The 21,041-nt window shown below is 39.7% G+C and overlaps 2 protein-coding genes across 2 annotated transcripts in view; one reads left to right on the plus strand and one right to left on the minus strand.

The window, feature by feature from the left end:
- The window catches only part of smtnb (smoothelin b), a 52,402-nt gene extending 40,405 nt beyond the window's left edge, over nt 1-11,997 (plus strand). Inside the window, exons 8-18 of the mRNA XM_037680083.1 lie at nt 3,519-3,812; nt 6,206-6,391; nt 6,588-6,663; nt 6,826-6,858; nt 7,543-7,722; nt 7,934-7,996; nt 8,073-8,145; nt 8,237-8,407; nt 8,502-8,628; nt 8,735-8,886; nt 11,844-11,997. Coding sequence (XP_037536011.1) covers nt 3,519-3,812; nt 6,206-6,391; nt 6,588-6,663; nt 6,826-6,858; nt 7,543-7,722; nt 7,934-7,996; nt 8,073-8,145; nt 8,237-8,407; nt 8,502-8,628; nt 8,735-8,886; nt 11,844-11,997 — 1,509 coding nt within the window. The remainder of the gene's footprint in view (nt 1-3,518; nt 3,813-6,205; nt 6,392-6,587; nt 6,664-6,825; nt 6,859-7,542; nt 7,723-7,933; nt 7,997-8,072; nt 8,146-8,236; nt 8,408-8,501; nt 8,629-8,734; nt 8,887-11,843) is intronic.
- Nucleotides 11,998-14,622: 2,625 nt separating this feature from the next.
- selenom (selenoprotein M) lies at nt 14,623-17,766 on the minus strand. The gene is made up of 5 exons (XM_037680395.1): nt 17,604-17,766; nt 16,306-16,341; nt 16,077-16,111; nt 15,923-16,001; nt 14,623-14,880 (listed from the first exon to the last, which is right to left on the minus strand). Exons 1-5 carry the CDS (start codon nt 17,700-17,702, stop codon nt 14,659-14,661), a joined length of 471 nt encoding a protein of 156 aa, XP_037536323.1. The 5' UTR covers nt 17,703-17,766; the 3' UTR covers nt 14,623-14,658.
- Nucleotides 17,767-21,041: the final 3,275 nt, after the last annotated feature.

Here is a 21,041-nt window from a genome sequence, read left to right on the forward strand (position 1 = left end):
AGTTACTCAGACATGCTTTCATCCCAACATCATATAATTCTCATAGATCATAAAAACAACATCATCACAAATGTGTTGACCTTTCATGAATGTCTTCAGTGATAAAGCACCAAGTCTTCTTGTCTCTCAGGTCAGCTGTTAAATCCGCTACACTTGCTGGATTTGTTTTGTTTTATCGTACAAAGCCTGAATCTAAATAACTGTACTAATAAGATAAAAAAAAAAAAAAAAAAAAACATCAGCCAACTCCGGCTTAACATCAACCCTGAGGGTATATAGGTAGCCTGGTCACCTGGTCAAATCCAGATGTCGCCTGATTTCTGACTTTCCCTGGTTTAGTGAAAGTTAATGTTTAGGGAGAGGAGAAGATGTGGCCTTTTTACCGTGCTGAAATTATTTTTGTTATACTTCAGCGGCTGTGCAGATATCTTAAGCAGAGTTTGACCAAACTCTTCCTGTTTGGTGCTGTTGATTGTTTATCAACCAGCAGGGTTCCTGTCAGAAACACTGATCCATTTGGGTGGTCCGGTCTGTCCTTGGTGGTCTAACTTTATCACTCACATCTTACAAATTGAATTAATGTTTATTTGATCCCAGTTAAACATGTTGATGCTGACAGTACTGGTGTTTCAGTGCATTGCTTCTTAAATCAAAGTTAACAGAAACAAAGTGGGTTCTTGTCATTCATGCTAAAGGTAAAATTGAATGAACGACAGACAAAATTATTTAAATTATTTTTGTTTCAAACATGTAATCAAATCTGAGATGCATCGGTCCACATACACCACTAATTGCTGCCTTAAAACCTAAATAATGTTAAACTGAATTTTTAATGTCAGAATTATGACGTACCATTCAGTCTTTTCTGGAGTTTCACACATTACTTCCAAGCTCCCAGTCACTCTGGCTGCTGCGTGAACCCAGACGCACAAATGTAACCGGCAGTTTATGACAGATTGTCCCACAGATGGACAAAGTGTTGAAGAAATACATTCTCGCTTACGTTGTTTACTCAGAAAGAGCCACACTCAACGGCAGGAGAAGATTTTTCAAAATTTCTGGACAGGATACATAAATATACATACATGTACACACATAAAGACCAGTCACTAGAATCTGCCTCGAGCTGTGACCCCTCCACTTGCTTTTATAACTTTATCAGTTCAGCTGAGTTCACTGAGCTCAGGAGGTGTCCTGGGAGCCAGCTGCATATGGTAAGCCCTCAAATCCACGAACAGACACTTTTGCAACACTTCTTCACGCAAAAAACACCGGATTACACCATAAAATACGGCATAAATCCACTCAAAACGCCGCTTTTTACGCCTTCCTTCTTAACGCCAAAAATTACGGTATTTATTTTGGGCATTGAACGCCGCTTTTTACGCGTCACGCTGTTATAAACGTCATAATTTTGCCGCAATTTACGCCGTAAAAGACGGCGTTTTCTTAAATTTTGCAAGTCCCTACCCATACTTTCTTATTAATTACAGATCATACTACCGGTCATTCATCACAGATCAGCTGTGCTGGAAAGAGATTTGGATTGTTTTGTTTTTTTTTTGGCCGATTTCATGTATTCTCTGTACCAATCTCATTAATCTAAAAAAACACAGTCTTTTACGACGTAAATTGCGGCAAAATTATGACGTTTATAACAGCGTGACGCGTAAAAGGCGGCGTTCGATGCCCAAAATAAACGCCGTAATTTTCAGCGTTTAGAAGGTCAGCATAAAAAAGTGGCGGTTTGAGTGGATTTACGCCGTATTTTACAATGTAATCCGGCATTTTTTGCGTGAGGAAGCATTGTAAAAGTTGGATTTGAGGGCTTGCCATAGCTGCATGCTGCAGCCTCATCCACCTCTCTCTGCTAACCCAAACATATGGTTCATGGGCAGAGATAAGATTCTCAGCCATAATAATAAAAACATCCATAACCTTTGACCAAAAATTCTCTGACACACCAACCTCGTTGTTTACCTGCTGCCGATTCATGACACATGGTTAGTTATGTAACTAGGTAACGTGTCACAGTGAATCTGTCAAATCTGATGTTCCAGCTTGCTCTTCTGACTGATATTTTTGTATTTTTATTTGGTACTGCATTATGCATAAAAAAAAAAAAAAATTAAAAAAAAAAATATATATATATATATATATTGTCATATCCCACCGACAGTTTCACCAAAGACATCGGTTTCTTCAATAATCCGCCGTGCATTTTACATTCATGCAAAAAATTGCTTGTACATCCTTGTCTTCTTATGTCTTTTCCCTTCGTTGGTAAATTACTCCCAGTGTTTTGTGCAGTGTAAGATTAGAGCAGTGTCCTCCTCTGGGAATGGCCCAGTTTTCCTGTTTCCACATTTTGCACTTTCCTTTGGGACTATATTTTTCCAGGGAACTACTTTCCCAACCTGTAAAGGTCAGAGACAACAGTTGCCCTTTGAAATATTCTTCTCCACTGAGCCTCAGTTATGTTGATTTTAAATGATTGATGTGTTGTGTACATGTATTTTAGAGGAATATAAATATTAGTTATATTGGCCTGTTTCTAAAACACTGTCTAGTCCTCTGTTTGCACTTCCAATACTTTAATTATTTATACATAAATCAAAGATTTATCTGGGCCATGTGCTGCGAGGGGCACCATGATTAGAAATCTGTAGTTCGCTTTTAAAGGCGTGCTTGAACATCAAACAGGATTATGTGCATACACAGACTTCTGTCAGCGCTCCTAATTTAACACTGCAGCTCTTGAACTTTCCATGCGAGCAGCAGTTGGACTTGTGCCAAATTGCCAATAAGTTTTAAACAAGAGGTTTTAAAGGCTCTGGTGTCCTCCCAAGATCCTTGCTCAGAACTGAACCCTGGCTCATCACCACCGGGCACTCAGCCTGATCTGTCGTGGCTCTAAATATTTTGCCCTTCATGGTCTGATCTCGCCAGTGGAGATCTACTTTCAGTCACTGTTTAACAAATAATACCGAGTTGATCAGCCTGGACCTGCTTCTTTACAACGATTCTAGTAGAAGTCAGATTCTGATTTCAAGGCATGTTTGGAGCAACTTATAAAGTAGTGTTGCTGTCCAGCAGAGGTGTGAAGGACGTGGCCTAAATAAAATGACAGTTGAAGTGGGAGGGGTACGTTCTCTCATTTGTTGCCCCACTTGCTTCCTCCCAGAGCGTGACTGGCTCAGTGGAATAATAGGAGGGCAGGGGATAAATGTACATGTCTGCTGCACCTAGAAAATAAGTCAGTGGGGGTTGCCAGAAAAACTGTGCTTACTGATTGGCTTTCAGCCGTCTGCCTGTGAAGAGGGGTGGCGTGCTGAGGGTATAAAGCACATGCATTGTTTCTGACCGTCAGAAACAGAGGGAATAGGTTCTACAGGTTTAAGAGTAGAGTCCATAACATTGTAATTCTCTTCGTTTACAACAGAAGCTAAAATAACAGCAAGTATTAGTGTGGTGTGAATATGCCTGGGGTGAACCTGGACTTCCTCCCAGCCTCACAGCCCATAGAAGCTTTGGGCACTCCAGACAGTACTTGTGCAGAATCTGGCCTGGAAGAGGTGATCGGTGATCTGCTTGCCCAAAATGATACTGAAGATGAAGAGGAGTTCAACGAGAAAAAGTTTGATTTAGCGTTGCGATGTGCTGTGAGGGAGATCCACAGCGATCTGCAGGCCTTTGGAAAGCGAGTGGATGCTTGTCTGGAGGAGGCATCATCTCAAGTGGCTCCTCTGGCTGAGGCTATCGGCAAGCTGCAGGAGGAGAACCTGAAACTAAAGAATGAGCAAGCAAGAATGGTGAGACAAGTGGAGGCCCTGCTTCAGGTGATGGGACTAGCTGATCCCAAACTACATGAATTCAGCAGCAAAGACAGTTGTTCAAGTCTGGATGAAACTAAAACTTTACCCAATGAATTCTCAACTATTACACATGAAGAGACTATACCTGAAGCTTCACATGATGGTTCAGCCTGCAGTCTTCAAGATGTTGCGCCACGTACACCCCTGGAACCATCAGCCAGTTTGATACTGCAAACAAACATACCTGAGGACGATATACCAATCCTCCAGGCTGCATCCTCTGAGATGAGCTCACCTCAGGAGTCAGAGCCTTCACCGATCTCTCACTCACCAACCTTTGCAACCCGTCGCTCCCTATCAGCTCCGTCTCTGAGGACAAGCAGCTCTTCAAATTGCAGCACGGTACCCCTTGCTGTTAATCCTTCTCACCATGACCCGTTCTATATCAGATAAACCACTTGAACAATGGAAATGTGTTTTGTTCCAGTGTCCCTGTGGATCAGCTGGCCTTGACTTTTATGTGCCGTACCCTGTTGTGCTGTCTTTGTTCTGACTGTGTACTTGTTGACTAGTCATTGTCTTGTTGTACCCCATCAATTAGCCTATAAAGAAAATCAAACCAAATATGAACAGTTTAGTTTTGTTCAGAGCTGGAATTGTATTGAATTGTTTGTCAGGTTGTCGAATCTTGCGGTTCTTATCTACAAACTTGTTTTATCAACATTTGCTTGAAATTCCACAACAAAACATTTTAAGTTTTGACATTTTTAGCATTATTGAGCATTTGCATCCTCTTGTTTTCATCTTCATCTTTTTATTCTGCATAGACAGCAGGCTCGTCCTGTCCGCTGCTATGGTCAAAGTGACTGACTGCTCTCAGATGAGATTAAATGGTCTGACTTGACCTGACCATGCTTGTTCAGTAGAAGTGATTTTCTTCATATCGGGTATGCAGAATTGTATCCAAAGAAACCGCATTGCAGTTCTAATTACAAAGATAAGAGGATTGCTAACCTGATGCCACAGAAAACGTAAAATAGTGCTTTTTCATCCCACGTTGACTTCTGAGGGGACTTTGAAGCTTGATTACTTGGGTTATCTGGGAGTTTCTAATCCCTCATTGGTTGATTCAGAGCCCTTGTTTGGCTTTGTTGTGTCCCAAAACATTCTTCATCGGTCAAGGGCATCTCAGTGCAGCCGATCCCACAGGGTCAAAACTCTGTGCCCTGAAAAACCTCAAGACCAGAGACACCTTTGATTGCACAGTTCTATAGCTGTATTGTGTCTTGCTCCCTGGTGAGATCTGGTCTGGGGCCCCCGGTGGAGGGTGACGCAGCTGTGAGTAGAGATGGGGCCAGCTGGTTGAGCTATATCTGAACATGAATTTGGTTACTGCTACAACAAAAGCTTTGAAGCCAAAGGTACAGCCAGTTCTCTCACATCATTCTGTGCCATATGAAAAATTAAGATTCAATACAATGTGCATTATAGTCTGTTTGGGGAAAATAATTTTGTACCTGATGTTGATCCAATAACAACCTTTTCAAAATGTCTATAAATAGTCTGTTAAGGCAATCTTCATCAGTTCAAACACCATTTTTGGTGTTTAATTTTTTTAAAATTAATACATATAAATTGTTTTTTTTTCTTCTAGTACTATACTTCACCTTTCTCTACTCCCTCGTCTGGTGTACATACCAGGAAGCGTGACATTTACTGTAAACCGACTAAAGCATTGTTCCCGTCCAACAGTGATAGTGTCATATAAACTGCTGGTTGGCAGGAGTGTGATAGTATCAAGACACTCAGTCACACGCTGCACTAAACAAACAGTAGCATGGCAGAGTTTCTCTCACTTCCATGTGCTTTCTGTCACTCTCTGGCAAATTTGCATAATAATAATAATAATAATAATGTCATCACAATGTCAGCACTGTATGTTTCCATACAATGGTGAAATTAGTCTCTGCATTTAACCCATCCACCACCAGGTGGTGCAGTGGGCAGCTATTGAAAGCGTCCGGGGGGCATTTTGGGGATGAGGCGTGCTGCCCAGAGACGCCACGTGATGTGCAGTGACTGGGGATCGAACCTGGGACTTTCGGGTCCCAAGCTGGCTGCCCTGCCTCTACACCATCTCGGCCCCCATAATAAAGTTGGGATAGGATGAGAGGGCCTTGTAGCTGCAGTGGGTTTAATCAAAATTATGTGGAAAATGTCAGCCACCAATAAATGTTTTATAAATTTCAACCTTTAAATACACAGCTTAGAACTGGAGCATGCTAATATATATATTTATTTTTTTGTAATATGAGTGAAGACACATCTTCTGAATGCATTACCTGCATGTTTATTTGCTTCTATTTTGTTTGTTTATGTATTGCATGCAGATGGAGACCGAGCCCGTTGTTTCCTCCGAGCCGGTGCGTTCAGCTGGACAGTCTGTGCAGGTGGCACATCAAGTCTCAGCCATCCCAAACGGCTCCAGCACTCAGACCAAACCCGCAGAGTGCTCTGGAAAACTGACAGCCGAAAAGCTCGCATCGATTGAAGATGAAGAGCTTCTTGACAAAATGGTACTTTCCATTTCTATTTGAACTTTGATTTGAATTCAAAAGCAGCTTGAGTTAGGATGCAGGGTGTGTGTTTAGGAGAATTTGCTGCCTTGTCTGACAGGTAAACTGTTTTAGAACTCCTTGCTGATTTGGCTTTTTGCAAAAACTTTCTTTTAAATTGTGCTTATTTTATTTTATTTAAAAAAAATTTTTGCAGCTTGATGAGTCAAAAGATTTTGAGGAGAGGAAGTTGATCCGTGCAGCCATGAGAGACCTGCGCAAGAGAAAGAGAGGTAACGGCACGCTAAAACGTTTTGTTTCATGCTTTATTATTTTTTTTTAATCACAGGTTTTCATTTTCTTTGCGATAAAAACTCACTTTTTTCAACTTTATTATTTTATACATATTTAAAACTTAATTTTGAAAAACTTAATTTTATCCCTTCTGCCATCAGAGGCCATGATGGGATGTACTCAAGAGGAAATGGGTAGGGCAGGTGGTCTGCAGAGTGTGTTTACAATTGTTTTTGTCCTGAGTTTGTCAAAGTTTTATTGATAGACTACTACAGTTTGAATTATCTGCTTGTTGTGGATGATTTAGTCAATTTGCATGAGTCCTGTGTGTTAAGGTTCCACTATTGTTTGTCACTTGGTTTTAAAAGGCACTAAATGGATTGAGATTGTGGTTTTGACACAATTTGATTCTGAAACTTTTGTTCAGTGACACAGCATATGCTTTAAGTGGTGTAAAATTAGGCTAAATTTTACAGTAAAGTCACTGAAAGTGTCTCAGAATAGCACTCAACAGAATCCTTAAATACCAATTTAGGTAAAAGCTGACAGCACCAGTGCAGGTATCTGTATTTGCTAAATTTGGCACCGTCTTCTGCAGTGCTTTTGCTCTCTTTGATCTGTGATATTTGCACAGGACGTTATTTGACAGCTTTTGCATGGCTGCTAAATCTCTCGTTGTTTGTGTGCTGTGAGAAATTTACCAGCACTGTGGAAAGACTCGTGAAATGTGTTGCTCTCTGATCTGGAATCCCCGCTTGAATCCATCTTTGCAGGAGTCAGATGAGGTGCTGTCAGCTTGTTTATGAACTCTTGTCCTCCGCCTCCTCCCTACACTTTTTCCAATAACATCATCTGTCGTATCATGTCTTCCACCTCAGACCTGAGAGAAAAGGAGCGCGAGACTCGGATGCAGGAGCTGCGGCAGCAGAGAGAAAAGCAAGTGCAAAAAGGTCGTGCAGGACCTGGAGCTGGAGAGGTGGTGATCAGGAAGGTGGAGAAGTCAGCAGATGGTTCGACCCTGAGCCAAGTCACCAAGACGAACCGCTTTGCACAGTCTGGTAGTTTCTTCCTTATCCTTCATTACACTTCCCTTGAATGTATATTAAGTACTCAATCAACCACAATTAAAGTTTTTACAAATAAATATAAAACATTAAGGCCTTTTATAAATTAAAAATTGCAAACAGTAACATCCTTTAACAGTAAAGGATGACTGATTGCTGTCCTGTTGCAAATAACTAATTTTGCATGTGCTTGTGTGTATTTTAGATGATGGGAGCAAATCGACGTGCAGCACTGTTGTAGAGACCAGTTTTGTGCAGAAAACAGACAGTGAGTCTTTACTCTGCCTTTACTGTGGCATGCAGTAGCAATAAAGTATAACTGGGTTCTCTTTCTGTGTTTTTAGGAGGAACAGTCCAGTCAAAATCATACAGCTACACCTCTTCCTCATCCTCTAACACAAGCAAAAAAGTGGGCAGGTGGGTCATGGAGCTCCTGGAGGATAATAACTCAAAACTTCTTGTGTTTTAATTTTCACAAATTAATTTGATCCACCTGTCCTTGTCTCAGTGTGTTCGATCGAGAGGATGACACGTCATCCCGAAGCAGCGGACTGTCCGCTGTGGAGCGACGGCAGGCTGAGAGGCGCAAGGAGCTGATGAGGGCTCAAACACTGCCCAAGACCTCCGCCATGCAGGCTCGCAAAGCCATGGTCGATCGTCTGGAAAAGGAGGGAGGCGGGTAAGGATAAACAAAGAAGCACTGTGTGACCAAAAAAAGAAGAGGGGCAGGTGAAAGCATGTAAATATTAAAACAAAACTGACTTTTCTCTTAGCGCTGGAAATCAGGCTGTGGCCAAAGTAAACAAGGTGCAGCGCTCAACCAGCTTTGGTGTACCGAATGCAAACTCCATCAAGCAGATGCTGCTCGACTGGTGTCGGGCTAAGACGCGCTCATATGAGGTGAGCCACAGTGATCCTTTACTCTTCTTTAACACAACCCAATGAAGCTGCAGCTGAACCAGGTCTGGGTAATGTTCTTTTTTTTTTCTGTCACTGTTTGTCTTAGCACGTGGACATTCAGAACTTCTCATCCAGCTGGAGCAATGGTATGGCGTTTTGTGCCCTTGTGCACAGTTTCTTTCCTGAAGCTTTTGACTACGACTCCCTGAGCCCCAGCAATCGCAGACAAAACTTTGAGGTGGCCTTCAGCGCTGCTGAGTGAGTACACTACCAGAAACATGTGCTGTAACTGAAGGAATATCTTCATCGGCTGCTGTTAGAGCTGGATTTGGTCGAGACGGTGTGAAGAATATGATGAGAAACAGAAGAACCAAGTCACTGTCATGTTTGTTCTTCTCTTTGAGAACTCACGCACACACAAAATACAACTCTAATAAAATTTGACACACAGGCCCTGGTTAAAACATTCCCAATGTTTCTCTATCCTGCTCCTGTTCTCTCTGCCAACATCTACTGAAGTCTTCCCAACAGGTTCCTCAGTGTTAACTTTCCCAGAGCCCCTCAGGTAGATTAAACACTCAGTAAGTTAGTAACTTTTTAAATGTCCTCTGTTCTCTGACATACACAACACATCCAACGCCTTTGTCTGCTCTCAGCCGGAGCAGTGAGAGCAACAAAACCTTATGAACATTTTAGGCCCCATCTTTCTCCTTTCATATCCTCTTCTCATTTTTCCTTGCATCACAGCATTATTTATTTTGGTGTGTGCTTTCACGCGCTTGGATTAGGACAGCCTCCAAACTGATGGAGATACTGTAGTTGAGACCTGTCACCAAACTGTCCACTTGTTGTTTTGCATCATCACTGTCTTCCCCAAGCACTGTAGATTCTCCGAACCCACCCGAACACGCATCATCCTGTGCACACGTGTGTTCTTTGAGTCACCCCAGGATTTTATTTCTATGTCTTTTAATTGTGGAATTGTTGTTTTTTACCTCGATGTGTATTTGAAATTATAGTTTTGTGATTGAAAGTTAGTCCTCTGTGAAAACAACAACGAACAAAAAGGTTGAATCAGCATCACTTGATGCTCATTTGACGTTTTGTTTTGTCCTGTGTGTGTACCCCACAGATTGTGTGTGTTGTGATGTTCATGAAGCATGTCAGCTCATGGATATTATTATGAACACTGAATGTAATGTTTCTTGTTTTTGTTGCTCTTTTTGTGTCTGTTCTCTCTCACTGGATGTTTTTTTGTTGTTGGCTGCTCACGACTGTGTATACTTTTCTTTCCCTCCTTCTTGCTCTTTTTTTTTTCCTTCACACTTTTTATCCTATTCCCTCTGCTCTTCTGTCCTCTGTCTTTCCTGTCATATCTTCACTCTTTCTCTGCTTGTGGATCTTCCTTTTGTTCCTCTCCCCATTCTGCACTCCCCTTCCATCATGGGCACAGGAAACTAGTGGACTGTCCTCAGCTGCTGGATGTGGACGACATGGTGAAGCTGCGTGAGCCGGACTGGAAGTGTGTGTACACGTACCTGCAGGAGTTCTACAGGGGTCTGGTGACGAAGGGCCTGGTTAAAACCAAAAACTCCTAGAGTTGCGCCCCACCTAATACAAAATCCATGGTGAGACAGGGGAACAAGGTTTCTGAGGGAACCTCACATTGGATCTGACAGAATTACGGAGAATGAAGATGTCATCTCCAACATGTAGCGTAGATAACTCCTTCAGTGGCCGCTTTTAAACTTTTGCTCTTTCACGTTAATCTGAAGCTTCAGACGTCCAGAGCACCAAACATGGTTTATATATAGTTATATATATGTAAGTTTGTGCATCTCTGCCTTTAACCAGGCAAAGAGCCAGAACCATCTGCAGCTCAGCGCTTTAAAAGGAGCTGCTGGATCACAGCGTTTCAAACAGAGCGAGTTAAGAAACAAAGCAGAGAGGGGATCTGATTTGTTGTCCGCAGTCCTCTGATCAAGTGTGAGATTACAGCTGTTTATGCTCTTAGCTTGTAAAGCCTTTTAAAGGTGCTTAAGTATAGAATGACTGTTCTGTGTAGCTCCATAAATGACTAAACATTTTTCATGCTGCTGACAATTTTTTTTTTCACAATAGAGTTTGCCCTCTGGATTTACTTCATGAGTCAGAAGGTTTGCTGTGTGGAGATGATGCCACCATGTGGTCATTAACTGCATAGCTGCAAGCTTATTGAAAAGTTTTTATACATTCATAAATAAATAGACTGCAGAAGAGACACGATGAGGATTAATATACATCAGGTTTTTATTCCTAAACTACAATACTGTGAATGTTTTAAACTTAATTTATTTGTTATATTTTGCTTCAGAGAAGCCAGTGGTTCTTGTAATGTTTTCAAATGGTCTTAATCAATAATTCTTCCGTATTTCTGACGGTCTTTCAAAGCTTATTTTAGACTTTTTTGGCTTTTATCCCTATGTTCTGTCCTGTCCTTGTTCCTTTCCATAACAACATATTGTGCATTTTATGCTTCAAAATTATGAAAGGAACAAAAGAATCAAATCACCAGATCACACTTTAATGATGAAGCACTTTTCATGGTGGGTGCCACCAAGTGCTTTACACCAGATCAAAGCAAAACCGGACATGACAGTGCGGCGAGAAACAAAAGAACAGCATAAAACATCAGTAGAAAAAAAACAGTAAGTTGAAAAAAACGATTAAACAATGTTAACTGTGACATTAGAGAAACTACGGAAACAGTTTAATTAAAGTTTTCTGTTACCTGTTGACAACACTGGTTCACTCCTTTGAGTTTAGGATTTTTTTTTATGCTTTCATGATTCGTAGGTCAGACCGAATTGGTTTGACAAACTTATTCCTCTGAAAATGGTGAGGAACTGGACTGAAACAAGTGGAAAAAGAATCCAAAGTCCAGTGAAAGATGGTAAAAGCTCTTCAGAAAGCCAGAAAAACTCTTGATCAAGGCCACTTTAAAAGGTTACAAGACAGTATGGCTCCTTGGAATGAAAAAAGTAAACGCAGGCCGCACAGAAGATTTCGACACAGTATTTGACTTTATTATTTTTAGTTACCACTAAAATACTACTTGACGAAGGCTTGATTATGAAAAATCACAATGAATACATGATTATTTGGAAATGTATCTTCTTTTCTCATCGTGTGTCACGACCGTTTGTTCACCCTGTCCTGTTTACCTTCTCCCCCAGGACCCACGTGAACTGCATGCCTCTGCTGGAAGTGGAGGACATGATGATCATGGGCAATAAACCAGACTCTAAATGTGTTTTCACCTACGTTCAGTCTCTGGTTAACCACCTGCGCCGATATGAGATGGCAATGGGCCGCCCCTGTGACCTCTGACCTGCGGACAGTGTTTGTTCTGACTGGATGTGGCTTCGCCGTCTTCCTCTCGTCAGCTAAAGCCTCCTGAGAGGCTGGCTCAAAGAGTTGCTCAGACTTGGGGACTGTTTGTGTGTCCTTGTGCTGAATATATATGTTGGTAGCATTTTTGTTTGTTTGGATTTAACCTTTTCCGACACAAAGTCTACCTCTTCAACAGTAAGAGGACGTCTACAGCTTAAAACCTAGATGTTTTTTATATTTCGTTTTGTTTTAGCTTCGTACTGACCCAAACATGCAGTAGTTGTCATTTACCTGCATTTACCCCCCCCCCCCAAAAAAAAAAAAAAAAAGAGAGAGAGAGAACTTTGTTTATATTGCCCATTTGAAAGTAATTATATTGATTTTTTTTTTTTTTTTTTTTGGAGTCTTTCAAAAGTGTTGGCACTTCTTGTTGGTAATTCCACTGAAAGAAGAAACATTTACTCAAAAAACATGATTTGCTTTTTAGTCTGGTACTCTTTTTAAAACCCATTTTAAATGAACGCTGGTTCTTTGAGATATTCTAATTAAGTTGTTGCTTTTCATGTTTACTCAAAAAGAGGCAGGAGCACAGGGATAATATTGTTCCTTCATTATTTAAGAATTTACACTGTCACTGTAGTCAGGCGCTTGATAATCTAACCTTACTGAGCTACTGAAAACATGTTGCTGTTGTTTGTAAGAAAAAAAATAAAACCGTTCAGTTAACCCAGGAGGGAGTCAGCGTCTGACCAGCAGTCTTTATTTGATGTTAGCTGGTTCTGGACTGTAAATGATTTGGGATGCATGTTTAAAATATAATGCATCTGCAAATTGACAATTCATTCAGTCACTGCCCCTCACTTCCACAGGCTAGAAGGCCTCTTATTTGTAGACGAGTAGATTATTTTAAGAATATTTTGATGTAGGCTTTTTTTTTTTTAAACGGCTAGTTCAAGTACGTTAAACAGATTTTAGTTTGGGTGTGATTAATCATAACAGAAATGGTTCATTTATCATGTAGCCACAAGAAAAAACAGAATATTTTATTTCATTTGTAAAAATTGTTCCATTTGAGATGTTTGAAATTTTTGTTTGAATTATTCTTAAACCTGTTTCTGAGTACACTTTTTTTTTTTGTAGACATGGGAATTTATTTTAAAGTTACTCAAACTGCTTGCAACTGAAAACATGACCTTCCACAAAGCAGTGTGTGTTTGTGTGTATATATAAGAGCTTAAACATGTATTGCAGGTTTTCTGTGCACCACAGCCGAATATGATGAATTAAACCAGTTTGAGAAATGGACGTGTTTGAGGATGATTATTGATTGAACCAGAGGTGATACTAGGATTGTTGATTTGCATTTTTTTCCCTAATTTAAACAATTTTATTTATAAAGAATCTCATGAAGTCATCACTGCTTATAGTTGTAGGGATACATGAATCAACAGAGATATGATTTTTCATTAGAGTAGCTATGGTACTGAAAAGGAACCTGGGATTATTTTTATTCTCATCAATTAAAGATGAATAATATCCTGATGCATGCTCAATAATCCAGGTAGAAAAAGATGAATAATGTAAAGTTCTAGCTTTACGGAGTGCTTTTTCATATGTTAGCAGGCTATCTCTCCAGGATAAGTAAGAATCCTCAACGTTAGTGGAGTGCCATTTTCTTTCTAGATGTCTGTTTTAAAGTACGTAACTCAGAATTGAACCAAGGAGCTAATCTCTGATTACTTTCTTTTTCAGCAGAGCAGCTTTAACAAGGGAAGTTTGCGAAGTAGTTGAAAAATTATCAACTAGATGATCTAAGTCACTGTTCTCTGATGTATTACTCTGTAACACAGCGGAAAACGATGGAAGAGAATCTTTAAATTTGGTTACAGCATTGTCTGATGAGCACCTGCTAAGATGAAATTTACTCTGTGACTGTAGTCATTTAATGTGAACTCAAAGGTAATTAAAAAATGGTCATACACAACAGGACTTTGAGGAAATATTACTAAGTTATTAATCTTGATGCCATAAGTCAGAACCAGGTCAAGAGTGTGATGATGAGAACAAGGTGTTTGGACGTTGTGGGTAAAACCAATTGACTATTAAGCTATCACTTTCAACATTACATGAATATTGAAATCACCCATTAATATGACTATCAGAATGTAGTAGTAAGTCAATTATTAGTCTAATTCACGCTTCACTGTCAACATCTTGCAACATTAAACACAGCAGGGGTTAGTGGTTTGTTAAAATTTTATTATTCAAGTTTCCCATTTGAGTTTCTGTGTGCACATCTGTCTGACCCACCAGAACAAGTAACATCAGCCTCAGGCCAGTCAGGAGATTTTTAGCCTGAGGCTTCATTCAGTTTCACAGCAGGAGGAGCAATCAGACACACAAAATAACTCAAACATGGTGACGACACCGACAGCCTACGCATGAAGGAACAAGAACAAAATACGACACCAAGTCTCTGCAGTAGAAAAACACTAAAAATGGTTGTGGCAAAAAGCGACAGTAGAATGAAAATGTGTTCAAGTCATGAACGGACTTTGAAGAAGATTGAAATGTCCCTCTTTTTCCACGAGCAAATATCAGCAGCAGTAATGGTCAGCTGGTTGTGGGTCAAACTTCATTTTTATCCATCCTTGAAGGTTATAGGTCAGTGTGTTGGACTTCTGCCTCGGGCTCGGAGGTGTTCGCTGCGTCTGAAATGGAGGGTTTGGAAGTGGGCTCGTCTTTAAAAGGGCTGTCTTTGGCCGGAGAGAAGCGAAACTCCTCCGGGACCTCATCATCTGGTTGAGCTTTCTTGTAGAAACCCAGTTTCCTCAGCAGCTCATTAATTTCAGAGCGGGTCATGTCCGTCAGAGCGATGCGCTGTGAAGAGAGACCGAGACTTTAAGCAGCATGTTCTTGTTCTTATCAGAGCGGTATGTGTTAAAGTGAACCCCGATCATCCTTAATTTGCTCCATTTCTACTGATGGGTACAAAGAAGATAACAGAAGAAGGACAAAGCTGGGATGGCCAGTACATGAAATGTTAGATGCTTTGTTAAAAATCTATGCCCCTTCTATACATTTTTATGTTTTATATATAACCAACAGAAAGGTTAAGATTATTTAACGTCATACACAAATTCCCACAATGCCTTATGGAAATCTTTACATGACGTGTATTTACAGTTTTGATCTCTACTGAAACTTTGGTTTGAAGTTGCACAATTTTTAAGATATGTAATGATGCCCATTTTATTCTTTGTCGCAGATTGCGGCAAACTGCAAAAAAGACAAGGTTAGTTCTAGATAATATTTAACCCATGACCTATTATTTACCACTTTAAGTATAAAATATAATTGTTGAAATTTGGGAAATCAACTTGCATTTGCTGATATGACTTTTTTAACTCGATGGCAGTAAAATGCAGTCTAGAGTACAACACTATTATATTCATGAACGAAACAAGCAATGAGGTACAATTTAAAGGCCTAGCATTCCTTAAAGTAATGCATTGACCTTTCATGCCAGATTTTTAGACTAAGATCAACTTGAGTTAAGAAATGACAGAGTTGTAGCTGTTTTGGGACAATGAACCTTGAAAACAACATTATACATTGTCATGACGGTGTAACACCTCATATTATGCATGTGATAATGAGATATTGTGCTCAGCTTCATCTATATCAAATTTAGCTCTATGTGTAAAACTGACTGAGTTGAAGCCATCTTTGTGTTTTTAAGTTCAGTTGGCTGCAGAGTTCTTGAGTTGGATCACCTCCAAAACTTAATCAGTTGTAGCTGTACATTAAACTATTGCTTTCTGAACGTAAACTCCCTGTAGTCTGTGAGACACAGAGACATACAGACAAAAATATAATCGTCCTCCAGGGGCGGCCCATAATGAATGAGCGCAGCACTTACATCTAGTTCTTCATAGTAATGGTTCAGGAGGACAAGCTCAGGGTCAGCTCCAGGAATGTGCTTCATCACCAGGTTATGGCTGAGGTTGTGACGGTCAAGGAATTGTATAGGAGCAGGACTGTAAAGTCATTGTCGGACTCCAATCAAAGGATACTAAAGAGGAATATCCTGGACCACGAAGGCTTTGACCTGCAAACAAACATTAACGTTTTAAAGTTTGAGCTTTCAGCAACATTTACTGTACATTATGGGAAGCACCGGGTTTAAATTTCAAAATGATTTTTAGACATGAGCAGTTTTTTTAGGCAGGGCTTGGCCTTTAGTCTGACTTTGACAATGGATCTTTTGTTTGTCCCAGAAGACTAGATAGCAGGGTGACTTACCTCTCTGAGTCTGTTCAGCTGTCATCCACCACAAGACTGCAAGGAAACGATATCAGGAGAAATTACTACAAAAACAACTGTAAAGCAAAACTCCACAGTGATCCGTGTTTGCAGCACCTGCTTCTTCCTTTGTAAAGTCTAGATAAAACCATTCTTCAGTGCAACCTCTCAGCCAGGGTCTGGTGTCGCTTACCTTACACCTTTTGCACAAAGCACAGATTCAGTTGGGCCCTTTGGGAGGAATGTCAGACCTTTATTCCAGATATGTGAGCCCCAGGTATAAGGTGTGACTAATGCAGCATCAAATGGTGTCTTTTGTCAGAGCTGCTGAACTTGGTCATAGACTCATAGAGTGACACTCTGGAGTAAATATATTTGGTTTCTCACAGTGCAGGAGTGTAACTTACACAGCCCGAGGACCCATACCCCACACCCTCCTACCAAACACCAGTTAGAAAAGTCTATTTGATAAAACCTTGTGAAAGATGTTGAGCACAGTCTCATCGTGAGATCTTCAAGATGTGACACAGCTCTCAATGTGTTGAAAATAAATTAGGCTCCATGGCTGCAAAATGAGGTTACAGTACAGCCATTTATGTGTTGGCTGGTGTCGACTGGCTGGGTTGGCCATCTTGAATTAGGGTGACAAAATGTTAAGTTATAGATGTAGACATGCATCCTGTGATTTAAAAAAAAAAAAATCTGTTCAGTGGTTCAGGAAATATTTTGCTAACAGTAAGACGAGGTCAAACAGTAATTGTCAAAGTTTTAAGCAAAAGTGTTGTTGGAAAAGTGTGTTGAGATAATGCCCAGCACAACACCAAATTTTATTACAAAATCTGTAAAACTTGCTATATTATTTATTTTATTTTTATTATTTTTGCTTGTTAAGGTCGTTTAACTGTGGCTGCCATCTTGAAGAGGGTTGAGTGCAAAAGTGATTCAATTGAATGGGCATGCAGTGATTGTTTTCTGAGTTTTAATAAAATCTGTCCACTGGGTCATGAGAAATTTGGCTAACAGACATAAACACGTGCACACAGACATCAACATGATCGCCTGTTGGCGGGCGATCATTATTTGTGGGGATCAATGTTCTTGATTACTTTACATTAATGCCCATCCCTTTAGTTTACTACAGCTGTTGTCATTCACGCATGCGCAAATTATTATTAGAGCATCCATTCATATATTTTCAACCAGACTCACCGAAAACTGACCCAAGTCTCTTTATAAAAACCATCCTGTGATGAAGTCATCTGGAAGCAGGACGATGAAGAAAAGAAAGCTTCACCTACCTCCACCTTCGCCCTCGCCAGCCCCTCCAGTTTTTCCGGGTCCACATCATAGGCCGAACTGAACTGGAACAGGCTGACCAACAACACGATCACCCACATTTTTGTTAACCAGCAGACACCGGTACCTGCTGAGATGTGAGGAATAACTGGAGGGAGGTGCAGCAGCTGCGTCACGTCCGGACTTCATGCCACGTCAAATATTTTCCTTGGAGAAGTGTAGGGGGCGTGGTCAACAATCTAATTGGCTGCGTGGGGCGCGGTCAGCAATCTGATTGGCTGTGTGGGGTTTCTCCGTCATAAATTATTACTCTGTTTTGCATGTTAACATATATTTTTCCTCACATGCTCGAATCTAATTACAAAGCTTTTTTTTTTAAACATAAACCCAGATGTTAGCAATGTTATATATAGAAAACAGAAACCTTAAAGAATAAATAAATCTTAATATTACTGAATGACCACTGTGTTTTGGACAGTGTGGTGATAATGATAGGCACTCCTTTTTTTCCCTAGTAAATCTCAGGTTAAACGTTTCATCCTTGAGAAGTTAAGACTGACACTCATTAACCTGTTCAAGTCGTCATTATGTCAATGTCAGTTTTATTTATATTCAATTCATTCATTCAACCTTTATTTAGACAGGTTAATCCCATTGAGCCCCGGGGACTCATTTACAAGAGGGACCTGATTAGTTAAATTCAATCCAGTTAATTTTTATAGCACCAAGTCACAACAGAAGTCATCTCAGGACACTGAACAGAAACATTCATATACAAAAATGATAATTTAACGCTATTTAGGAGCTGACTGCTTTGAGTTTTAACTCCATCACAGAACTCTCATCTTGAGCAAGCACGAAGGCGACAGTGGAAAGGAAAAACTCCCTCATGAGGAAGAAAACTTTAGCAGAACCAGGCTCAGGACTCCTCTGCTTCGACCGGCTGGGTTTGGTAGGAACAGAAACACAATGGCAGGTCAAGAATCAAATGTTAAGATAGAAATATTATCAAATGAAAACTATTCAATTTTAACAAATCATTTAAGGAAATGAGGTCAATTTGTCCTCTAGTAGTCTAAGCTTAAGGAAGCATAAGTTGGTTCCACAAGAGAGGAGCCTGATAACTAAAAGATCTTCCTCCCATTCTGCTGTTGGAAACTCTAGGGCCTGCGAGTAAACCTGCAGTCTGAGAGCGAAGTGCTCTGTTGGGAAAATATGGAACAATAAGATCTCATTTAAAACAACTGGGGCTGGCCGATGTGCTTTACAGTGAAAACTGATAATACAACCAAATATAATATAAAAATCCAATAAAAATAAGAATAAAAGACAATAAAATACATAAAGGTGTAAAAGTACATAAATAGTGTTTTGTTTGAATCAAAAGCCAAAATAAAATGATATGTCTGAAGCAAGTATTTAATAGTCTGTCTCAATAGTCTAAGCTGTGAATGTAGCACTGTTTCATGAATGTGGAGCAGCCACTGAAAAAACTTGATCTCCTTTAGATTTTAACCTGTATCTTGGATCCTCCTTGCAGAGTAGAAGTTAAAAGCAGTTAAATTCATTCAGGTAAGACCACCTATAGCTTTAAAGGGTATAAAAGTTTAAATAAATTCAAAACTAGACAGGAAGCAAATTAAGTGATGTCATGACTATGGTTATGTGTTCTCACTTCTTTGTAACAATCAGAACATGAGGAAATGGCAAAAGTATGAATAACTTTCTACAGGTTTTATACAGAGTTAGCTTCAATTTCCTTGTCTCGTTTGTCTCTATGTGTCCCTGTGATGGACTTGTGACCTGTCCAGGGTGTCCCCCGCCTCTCGATAATGACTGCTGGATATGGGCACCAGTGACCCCCATGACCCTGAAAGGAAGAAACGAGTAAAGATAATGGATGGATGGATGGATATAGCTTCACTCTAGCTATAGGTTAGATAAAGTTGGATTTAATTAACAATTGCACTTTTCTGTTAATTTTAATTCCTTCCAGTACGCTGTCAGATATCACACCCAGGTTTCTGACAGTGTAATTGTACTGATCATGTTTTATATCAGAAATGTGGCAAAATTATTTAATATACTTCTTTTTCATGATCCGATTGTTTTAAAATTTTGATTCTGTGATGGACTTGGTTAAGTGAAACATAACTGACATGTGTGGATTATATGTTATACATTATTAGGTTAGGTCATGCTGCACCCTCCAAGTTAATCAGCCTTCCAGCAAAGACTTAGTTTTGTCATTGTTCAAAAGGAATTGTTTTACAACCTTAAGCTAGACATTTCTATTACTTGGAAATGTCTAATTTCTGGGATTTTCTGGCTCTAAGCATGGTTTGTAATAAATTGATAAAAATTAACTTTTCTGCTGACAATTTGGTGCATAATAATAATAATAATAATTATTATTATTAATTATTGCAATGGGATTTACCTGTCTAAATAAAGATTGAATGAAAAAATAATAATAATAAAAAGAGAGGGGGTTTCGGCAGACAAGAGAGCAAAGCCACTGCTCCAATCCTAAACCTACAAGGTCAAAAGATGTGAGATGAGATGCTTGGAACTGTTTTGTCCCTGGGATTTTTCTGTTCAACATATCTTTTGTGATAAAAGATTCTTCACCACCATCTGTGTTGTTGGCCATTGTTTCAACGCCCTGTTCACATGTTATGTTGTTTATTTGTCATATGCTGGTTAACACAAGGTCAACAGTGCAATGAAATGTTCAAGATGAGAAGAACGAATTCAACTAGCTAAAAACACAAACACGAAATACTAAAGCATCCAATAAGGGTACAAAATAAATATAATATTTACAAAGTACTTAAGAAAAATTGTAAGCGCTCTTATTAAGGACCTATACATTAGTAATCATTTTGCCTCGTTCACGCAACTCCATTCAAAATTTGCTCTCCCTCCTAGCCACTTTTTCAGATTCTTTCAAGTTCGTAATTTTGTCAGACAGCACACCCCCACTTTGAAACACTACCTGAGCAGCCCAGCTTCTATGAGATTATAAAAAGCCCCCTACTTCTAAACAGTTAATTTCCCAATTTGTCAGTCTTTTCAGTTTGACCCCATCTTCTAACCTAAACTTATGGACTTCTGGTGCAAGATATTTCAGTTTTATAGTAAAGTTTATGGCAGACACCTGACCCCTGATAAGCATTTGATAATTTTGGGTTGCTCTAAATTTTCTCTTACTCTTCCCATGTTTCTTCAGCAGGTTCTTATGTTTGGTTTGGTGGTTGCAAAATGGGTTATTTTGAGGGAATGGAAATCCTCTACCCCTCCTTGTTTAAAAAAAATGGCTTAATGATATGGTGTCTTGTATTTATCTTGAAGAGATTCGATACTCTTTGTCAGACAACCATCATAAGTTCCATGAGGTGTGGGGTCTGTTCAGTACATATATACAAATGACTGGTTTA

Source organism: Nematolebias whitei, chromosome 8 (genome assembly GCF_014905685.2).
Source record: "Nematolebias whitei isolate Nwh7 chromosome 8, NemWhi1, whole genome shotgun sequence".
Lineage (NCBI taxonomy): Eukaryota > Metazoa > Chordata > Actinopteri > Cyprinodontiformes > Rivulidae > Nematolebias > Nematolebias whitei.